This window comes from Plodia interpunctella, chromosome 1 (assembly GCF_027563975.2).
Source record: "Plodia interpunctella isolate USDA-ARS_2022_Savannah chromosome 1, ilPloInte3.2, whole genome shotgun sequence".
Classification (NCBI taxonomy): Eukaryota; Metazoa; Arthropoda; class Insecta; order Lepidoptera; family Pyralidae; genus Plodia; species Plodia interpunctella.
The window spans coordinates 8,173,701-8,183,967 of NC_071294.1; the positions used below are offsets into that span (position 1 = coordinate 8,173,701).

General features: G+C 35.6%; 1 protein-coding gene across 1 annotated transcript; it reads left to right on the forward strand.

Moving 5' to 3' along the window:
• The first annotated feature begins 206 nt into the window (after positions 1-206).
• On the forward strand, positions 207-1,980 carry LOC128669621 (uncharacterized). Its single transcript, XM_053744553.2, has 2 exons — positions 207-519; positions 911-1,980. The coding sequence occupies exons 1-2, from the start codon at positions 284-286 to the stop codon at positions 1,131-1,133; spliced, it is 459 nt and encodes a 152-aa protein (XP_053600528.1). The 5' UTR covers positions 207-283; the 3' UTR covers positions 1,134-1,980.
• Positions 1,981-10,267: the final 8,287 nt, after the last annotated feature.

Sequence of the window (10,267 nt, forward strand, 5' to 3'; positions counted from 1 at the left end):
AGTTTTTGCATAAGTGTCTTGAAAGGTTAGATACCTTCTAGTTACACGGCCTAAATACGTAGACATTGTAAGGGCCCATGTGTGAGGAAGGCCCATGGATTTAGTAAGTACTTCGTACAAATACCTACTAATTCCATGGGAAGGCCTTTGCACAGACAGAATATTTTCTATAAGAACTTTTTAATGTGTTTATAGAGATTTGTAACTCAGTTTGACAACTTGTCTTTTCGTAGTTTTTGTTAAAGAAAAATGTCGTACGTGTTTATTTATTTCTACAAAAGTTATGTCTAACAACAAAAATGAGTTTGACACGGTCGTGGTGGTGATCGCCATCGTCGTATTTGCGTTACCATTGACGCTTCTTATTCCAGACTTCTCCGTGTGGGACTTGGTGCCGAAGGTCCGGGTCATCAGGTTCCATGTGGTTCAGCAGCACCTGACCTGGCCGCAGATCAACGCTATAGTTGTTACGCTCCTGATTTTATTCTTCTGTATCTATCTCGAAATTCGTAAGCGGAAGTAAGGATATTCTTACTACTTGTTCCAACTTTGTTTTAGTTAGCCACGCAATATAGTTCAAAATATGTGACTTCGGTAGGTCTGCGCTTAGGATCAACATTAGTTACTTAGGTATTTCATAAGAATAAAATTATATAGAGCGCTCCATAGTTTAGGGCGAGAGAGGGTTTGTGGATATGTGATAGATTGTATTAGATAGATATACATTTAATATTATTATATTTTTTTCCTTTCTCAGCTCAGCTGTCTTTCTGCCATTAAATGAGTATTGATTCCATTAAGTAATTGATATTTTATCTTTTTCCATTTTGACCTCGAATTAAGACTACTCATAAGGCTATGTTATGCAAATTAAAGTCCATTATCTTCATTGGAGGTTTTCCGTTTGTAGTTTGGACGACATGGTAGAAAAAGTGCTGACCGTGAGTCAAGCTACAGACACAGCCATGTTGGAAGAAAAGAACCGTCAAGCTGCGGCGTTGCGTTTGTGTGTGGAGCTCCTGGACGTGTCCGCGGAGCACTACGAGCACCTGGTGCTGCTGCGAGACGAGCTTAGCAGGAAAGATAAGCCTCAGCGCCCGCCGGTCATAGAGCCTAGCGGATCCATGTTGTGATTTTTGGCGTATTAAATTATTGTACAGTTGCGTTGTCTATAAAAATGTTAATTAGTGACTAAAGTAAGTGTTAAATTATTAACATATTCACCTGTTCGTCCATTTCTTTCTCTAGTCTTCTCCGCGGTGTAACTTGCTGGGAACCGAATAATTTATAAGGATCTTTCAGAATCTGTCGTCGTCTTGTGTTTATGAATTGTAATTTAAACTTTATAAAACTCTAAGTAGATACATTATAAATGCATTTTAAATAAATTTTGAACAAAGCTAAAATAAAGCTAGATAAAATGGTACGACAAAACTATTGCACTTGATTTTTATTCAACGCTTTGTTCTAGAAGTGTTCATTAGAGCAAGTGTCTCCAGGGTCCCGTGGGACATTGTCGACGTTAAAAAACCAATCTGGAGCTAGCAATTATTGCAAATGATCTAATTAGAAGCCGAGACGGTGGCTGGCAGCGCTGGCTCCGACCGCGTCAGTTCGACGGGGTTTTCACCTTGGTTACTCTAAGATTTCACTTTATTCTAAAAAATTACAAAGAGGTAGATACAAAAACATATACATTGGAAACAATGTAAATTAAGCGAATTAAAGTTCAGTGTTTGGAAGAGGGCTATGTCTAGCACTGAAGGTTTTATTGTCATCTAGTTGTTATATACTTAGTTATGTACCTACACTATTTTAGTGTTCAACTAGAAATCTGAGACTTATTTCAATTTGTCCGCTGTGAAGGGACATCGACAAGTCACAATGTGTTGTGTTTTACGACTCACGTTGTCGAAGTACGCTTTATGGATGCGGTCGTTAATTCGTGTCTGAATAAGCCTAGCCTATCTTGCAAGTTTGTCCCAATATTTATTCATTTAGATGCTCGTGTTAGGGACTGAAGAGTTAAATACTTATTTAACTCTTCAGTCCCTAACACATACAAATTTATACAAATATAAGATACAAATATACAAATATAAGATATAATTTATACAAATATAAATACTTATTTATACAAATATAAGAGTCGGAATTAGGAAGAAGCTTAGAAATTCATCCGCAATTTTTATCTTTTTGTAATTTTTTTTCCCCACCTTTGGGCTTTTATCTTATTTTACTTACTTAGGAGTGAATGAAAACAGCTGGAAGAGGCCTACGTGTCACAAGACACGCTGAGTTAATGTTTTGTTATAGGTACATATATGTAAAGTATTGTAATTGTGTTTGGTAACAGTAGCTTAAATAATAAATAATCTCTGTTCAGGACAAACGCCAGCCATTGTTTGAGTGAGACCTTCTCAATGTCTTCGTGGTCGATTTCTATACAGTCAGCGGTTTGTGGCCTTCAGCAAAGACTACTAAAGTTCAAATTAAAAGTTACGAAAATTCTTAAATCGTAAGCCTATCGAATGGCCTATATAGCCTAGATATTCGTCAAGTTAATATAATATTTATCTATGGTTCTTATTTAAATTCATAAGTAGGTATGTATTAGGCACCTACACTGAAGACTTTATTTCTGAAACAACATCCTCGCTGCACGCCTCTTCAGTTTCATCAGACGGCTCCTCCGGGAGCGGATCAGCGGCTGCAAAAATAAATAAAACTGTTATTGAGATAAGCATCTGCGCGGCTTTCGCTAAGTCCCGCTGCGTCTCGCGCTGAGCAATGTACTCAGATATGTCCGGATTACTTCGCTCGCTGTCTCCTTCGCCTTCCTACTGGAAACTGAAACATAATAATTGTTGTTTTCAGTTGTGCCTTGCATTTCCACTTGTTTTGAGGTTTAATTTTTTCAAAGTCAACTTATATATAGAGGTCTATGGATGAACGTTCAAGCACTTGTTTCCACAAATATGTATTCATTATATAAACCACAGGTAGAAAAACGTTATAATGTTCTTATAATATGTGTGGTCAAAACAATATTTTTTATAAACAATAATTTATGATCGATGTTTATATGGTAAGGTAGTGATGTCTTATATGACGTCATAATTTTGAAGAAAAAAGCATTTCTAATATTCCTACTTACTTTAATTAGAACCAAACATTTTAACTATGTGCTTAGACGTTTCAATATCTTTCAGTTCAGTCTAATAAGCAATTATTTAAAAAATATTTAATTTTTTCTAGCCAAGAGAGAACTAAACTTGTCTTTGGAATAAAAAGCTGTTTGGAGTAAAAATGCTGTACTTATTAACCAATAAGCAAGCGTACATTTGTTAATCTAAGCAAACAATTTGCCGACTAATATGAAACTGCTGTACAATCTTACAAGTCCATTTTGTTCAGGATTCACGGGGCCACAGCCATTCAGGAGGCGCGGCTTATCGTCGAAGCAAATTGAACGCGCTCCGCACCTGCGGCGACCACCTGCCTCGGATTAATTTCTCATCACGCCCGCCATCCCGCGGGATAATGAACACGACATCCTTGGAGAAAAATGCTACTAAGCCAGGAGATGTCGCCCGCTTGATTAATAAACTCCCGCCATCTTCAGCCCACGTTTTCATTGCTTTTACGACGCCTCGCACGCAGCGCACTGAAATTGAAAAAGAAAAATGTTTGAGGAAAATTTTGTGTTTGTTGTGGGAGTGCACGTGCTTTAAGAATGCTTTAGTAGATAAGCATATTTAACAGTTGACTTTTTTCTTAAGTATGTTCGATGAGTTTCTAGGTAAATATCGAAGTTATGCGATAAAAAAGGTAACGATTATTGAAGAAAAATAGCACGACTGACTATTGTTATCTACTGTCTATTGTTCTTTATTCCTTATGTGATGATATGATTTCATAGGTATTATTAAAGTTGAGTTGCACTAAACTTTGACGACGATTTTGACCTGCGCGCCGCTGACTTTAGACGAAATGGCGTACTTTGCGTTTTCTGCGTAGGTCAACGTCAAAGTTGACTGGTGCAACTCATTCTCTAAGCATGATGATACAAATGATAACAGTAGAAATCAATATTTTAATTAGAAAATTAACCGAAATGTCTGCAGGGCGGATATCATTAATGAGGAGTTATGTTCATTCGTCGGCACATCGTTTACACGACATTTCAACTTTCGGCCGTTGCTGGTAATTTGGTTCAATTACTGGAATTTGATTTTAAGCGACATTGCGGTCAGAAAGTCACGAAACTGACAGGCTTCCCTCCGCCGCAAGATGGCCGCAAGCATCTGTCGGGTTTGTCGCTCTTTCTTTCCAAATTACCGTACTTTTGATACAATTATTTGCTATGTCATTATTATTGTGGTAACTTGAACACTTTCCACGTAACAGACATCGCCTGGAGATGTGTAAATCGCCGGTTTTACTGCAGCTCGCATGGAAATTGGAGACAGAAGGCGTCTTTTTAAAAATGTCACTATTCTACGCAACATAAATTATTGTCCCTACACTGTGGTGGACAATTTCTTCGCAAAAAATATTCTTTTCTGAAATTGTAGGAAGTACAAGTAGATATAAATACTTTTTATTAGTTTTTATTTAACTTGCAATATATGTATTGAAGAAAGGCCAAATTTGTACATTGGATATTTTTTAAAATTCTTCATGGAATATACTTAGTTACTGATATAGATGACGAAAATATAGTTTTGGAAATTTTTGTCTGTCTGTCTGTCTGAACGCGCATCACTCGAAATCTACTGGACCGATTTGTAGAAAGGTGTAAAAAGAATATAAACAAATTTTTTTATCGATGAAAGTCTTATATAGATATAATTGGGAGGTATCAATTATAAATTTAATTTTGTTATATTTTAGTTTTGAACATAAAGATAATAGATGGCGCCACCAAGACTTTTAAAACGCGCTATGGTTTCGCTCAGACAAAATGATATGTATTTTGTACTACCGAAATAAATGACTAGATGGCGCCACAAAAAATTTTAAATCTCTATATTTCGCTATGGTTTCTCTCACAAATTTGTACTAATATTATAAAGAGCTAAGCGTTTGTATGTTTGAGTCGGGTAATCTTCGAAGCTACCAAACCGATTTCAAAAATTATTTCACCATTAGAAAGCTAGATTAGAGATGTTAGTGTTAGTGACTTGAAAATTTGGATTTTGGGTATTTACAACAAAGTAACATACAATCTTTCAACCCCTTCAAAAGGGGGTGAAAGATTGTATGGGACTTAATACAATTTTCAAGATACAAAGCTGAAAATTGGCACACTGAAAATTGGTCTAAATACCTCGTATTGTAATGGATTCCTTTCGAACTTTGTCTAACAATATAATATTCTACTTTTTGTTCTTAAAATAAAATTTGATAATCTACTCCATAAAAAAAAAAATCGAGTCTTATCTGAAAGTTATTGTTCGATAAGTGAACTCATCATAAATGAATACTACCTACCAAGGTACATCTGATTGAAGTTGATCTATTACCTACCTATATAATAAAATCATAAGTGACACTCTGTATAAAATAAGCATGCTATATGTTGGGTGGCCGGGGCACAAATCTTTCAATTGCAGACACAGGCAGTCGCTACTTTAAAGACAGCACTCTTACATAAATTTAAATTGCCTCCTTGGCATTCGTTCAGAATTATTTATGTCACTATTTATTGTATTAACATAAATTGGACATGAGTTATTTTATTAGTCAGAATGCATTGGGAATGCGACGTACAAAGGTTATGATTAGAAGGGGAGTTGCCACACGGAGCGATGTCCGGTCTCGTAGTCGTCGCTTTGATTGTCCTGTCTAAGTATTATTTTATAATCTGACCTGTTATTTTACTGATTGTCACTTTACTGGACGGTTATGATTAATAACATAATGATCTGATTTAACTTTTAATTCATATACCAGAAATATTATACGAGTATTTGCATGATCAAGGTATAGAATAGGGACGACATATATTTTTAATTAAAACAAAAGGGTGTACTTAATTGTAACATATTACTCTACATGACTGCTGCTAAGTAGTGATATCAGAGTTAAAATCAATGTATTCAAAAATTAGACGCTCAAAGCCATAATATATATCAAAGCTACAAAGTACTATTATTTTCATTGTACCTATTCTGCATAATATTCTCCCTCAAAACTGTCAACAAGCGGATAAAGAAAATAAGATTAGTAGCTAAACTAAATCTCCTGTAACGCGCCGTGTGAACTCACCTTTATTCAAATTTTGTCGTTGTTTAGTTAATATCAAGGGAATAATCCCTATGGCACGAGGCGGTGTATGAGATTTAAGGTTTTTATCAGTCCTATTTTGTCGTTATTAATTCTATTAATATCTAGATTTTTTTAATACTTTACAAAACATTATTAAAATATCTTGAATTTGTCAGACATATAACTGTAGATAATTTATAAATAATTAACAGTTAGTGAAAATTTAGTCTATTGTTACTTGTGCCTGACAGTCTTAGTCTATTGCTATGCCTAATAATATATACTAAATTTAAACAAAATATCTCCTGTTGATTTAGAGTGTTTGTTATAAAATGTATTAATTGCGAAAAAGGATATTCCTCTTCTTTACATAAATATTTAACTACAAACAAATATTCATAGCTTTGAGACTATGTACACAAAATGATATCCCATTAAGAATCTATTAAGTTAAAAACATTAATCAACGTAACGTCACATTATAGGACATGTTTTGTGATGTAAAAGTAATACTTATTTTCGATTGATATTGAATACCACATGCTACATCATGCTGTCATAACACGGAATGTCGAGAGCATTAAACGTATTTTCTTGCACAAAATCAGGACTCGGGCTCCGGGCCCCGTGGGCGACAGAATAGGCCCGAGCCACGGGGGTCCGACCAGTCTTAATTTAATAATCCTAATCGTATCGAGCACAACACTAAAACACGTCTGCTGAGACGCAATAATAGACTTGAGCCATACTGTGGAGCGATCAAATAGAAATCAAGAATATGCTGTTTAATTATGTATCATCCATAGTAATATTTTGAACGTGAATGTATGTTTGTTTGATTACTCTTCTTTCACGTCAATACGAATCATAGGATTGAGGTGATTTTATAGATCGGGGTTACATCTAGTTTCGTATGAGCGTGCAGCAAAATAATTCCAATATAACAAGTGACTTTTTTATCGTCCCGCGTTTGGACAGAATACGAAACGAATATGTGCATGTGGGGCAGCATGAATATGGCCCCTATATCTGAGAAATTTGACTGAAAACCGTCTAATATGGTATGGTCCCGTTATGCATTGACGAGAATCATGACGTAAAAAAGTTATAACCCACCAGAAGAGAAAAACGCCAAGGATGTCCTTTGTTGACATGGTAGACCATTATGCGGAAACTTACCCGAAAAGAAAATTTACTAACCGACAATCCTTGACCCAAAAAAATTAGGATAACCGACCCTACCTTAAAGGAAACAGTACAAGAAGAGAAGTTAATATAAAATGAGTTGAATAGTTACTTGCTTGTGTTATGGCGCCAAAGTGAAAGAGATAGATGGATAGCATGTGTGTTTTATTAGGTTGGTACATACAAGTAGACATGAAGATACTTATATACCTATGTAAACGAACTTACGGGTGGCCACTAGTAAATAAATTAAAGTGCATTGTTTTGTTAAACGTTGTTGGTCGAGCGCCGCGTCTAAACTGGTTATAAGCACAGAGTTACATGAAATGAAAAATGCATCTGCTTATGTTATTACTACTGGTGCTGCTACTGTATTATTGGACATTTAAGGGGCATTGTTTAAAATTTTATTTATTTCATTGTATTTTAGTATTTTTCTCAATTTATATAAGAAAGTACATTTATTTCTCTTGTTCCGTACGGAAATACTATTAATACAAAACACACATAGAATTCATTAGAATTTGTCAGTAAATAGACTTTTTTAATATCTTTTAATTGCAGTTAAAACCCCAACGTAGTCAATAAGATTCGGAAAAATTTCATGTAAAATACTATAAAATTTTATAACTTACAGTGTCCATAAACAATACAACAAATGTGGATGTTAATCATTTTTAAATGACTCTATATCAGAGTACCCATATTTAATTTTGAATGTTAACGATATGGCAGTGATACTAAGCACAAACCTTTTCATCTGTCAAGTTTTAACAGCCATGGAATTGGGTTATAATTTACGATTTTATCTCGTTCGGCACCCCGCATAGGGGCAGCGCAGCGGTCACTTCGATGAAAAAAAGCTCTGCGTAGTTAGGGGTAATGGTCAACAATATAATGCGGCTGCCACGCCCGCCCTGTTGTGACTTGCCAAAATAGAGTCGTAATAATGAGAGATGACCGAAACTTGGCGTAATTTAGAGCAACACGGGGGCGCTCCTGGCTGTTTGTCGAGTGCCTGTTGTGTCTAAACTGCCGGGGGTTATTCTGACCCACTCTTGTTGTTCACTTTATGTCCGTTTGGTTTTGTTAACGTGGTCAGTAGATAACGTTGTCGCTATTAATAAAATCGGGAAGTCGCTCGTTGTGTCCTGTTGCTGTCGTGATAAATGGCGAGATTTGCGATTGTGGAGCGTGATGTATCAAAGCATCCTTTTCATTGATTTTGTGGGCATGTGGGCATTTCGTGTTACATTTAGATAATTGTATTTGATGTTTTTAGTTGCTAGTGTATTAAAGTTTAATTTAGAAAACCGTAACTATTTGGTTCTTTACTTTTTCTCTTAACCAAACAGGTTTTAAAAATCTACATTTTGTATCAATAATGTCTACATACATTTGATTATAACGATACGACATATTGACGATATTTACGAATATTATGTAATTCTTACTAGAATGATCCATTAAAATTTGTTAGCACTAATTTAACATTGAAGATTGATGCCAGCTCTGACCTCCGGTGCCTGACAAATAGTTGGTCCAGTGGAGGCGTCGCAGAGCGTCTTGCTATAAATAAGGATTAGGGCTACTGACCACGCAGTCTTGCGGAGACGGAGAGCCCCTGTGACATCGGCCCCGCTTCCCATTCTCGTGTCAAATGATCCAAATACCCGCATTTGTTTCATACGTACTCAGGAAATCTAGGATAAATTTAATCGCCTACAATTCACTAAGCTCTTCCTCTCAGAGCGTATTTGACTCGTGAATTTGCCTTATTTCGGCGCCTATAACCCGAATCACAAGTTAGAAGACTCGAATCAAGTTTGGCGCAAGAAGCGTTAAGCTAGGGCTGTTTTAGGCTCGGCGACGATGTTTCAATCGCAAGTACGTAGGGATTATGGGCTCACTATTTGTGACAGAGAGCGCCGAAACATGCACGAATTCCTCACTCCCTCTCCTAACTTGCTCTAAATCTGTTAAGCTGAACTGTTTGTTGGTGCTACAAATCCATTGAAAATGAGCACTTCTTGCAAGAAAATTAAATAACCTTTTTGGGAAAGGGAGAAACAAAACTAATTTATTTTTAATTACGAAATTCTGAGTATTAGAGACCATTATAAAATATAAAAAAGTATGATAATAGTAATTACTCAATGTATGTAGGTACATCCAAACAGCCTAAACCTAAAATAAAAAAACAGTTTGAAAAGGCACAATTACACATACATTGCATAATTTTTGTTTGGTTTCATAAGTTTTTCTACGTGTGATGTAACTATATACCTAAGCTACTACTTATATGGTACGTTTGTATACGGCTACACTGAATTGGTAAGCTCTGAAAGCAGAGTCAAGAGAACGGCCTTTCGAGTCAGTGATGATAATCACTTATTAGATACTTAAGTTTATTGCCTTTTGCTTGACTTGATGCGTACGCTAAAGTTATTTTCTAATTCTAGGAAATAATCTAGGAAACTATTTCAAGTTACTTTTAGTTGTTTAGTTATGATAAACAAAACGTCTGAAAATTTTATAGTCGTAGAATATAAATAAGTTTAACTGATAAACGTCCAATTTCCAAATAAATATGTATATCTTGCATTTTATTACAGTGCGCTAGCAGCCTCCTCATAATTATGTCAAAGCGTTATTTAGACGATGCTGCCGTACTCAGCCACAAGACCGTCCAACAATATAATTAAAGGTCACAGTGTTATCTTGTGAAATCTCCAATTAAGTACGTATGTATGGGCCCGACTTAGAATCACAGAATGAAGGGAATGTTTTAATCTATGTGAAAGTTGAT

Excerpts from the sequence above, each read along its gene's own strand:
- LOC128669621 (XM_053744553.2), top strand. The coding sequence starts at position 284 with ATGTCTAACAACAAAAATGAGTTTGACACGGTCGTGGTGGTGATCGCC. Across the intron at positions 520-910 it reads CTCGAAATTCGTAAGCGGAA|TTTGGACGACATGGTAGAAA; the intron begins GTAAGGATATTC and ends TTCCGTTTGTAG.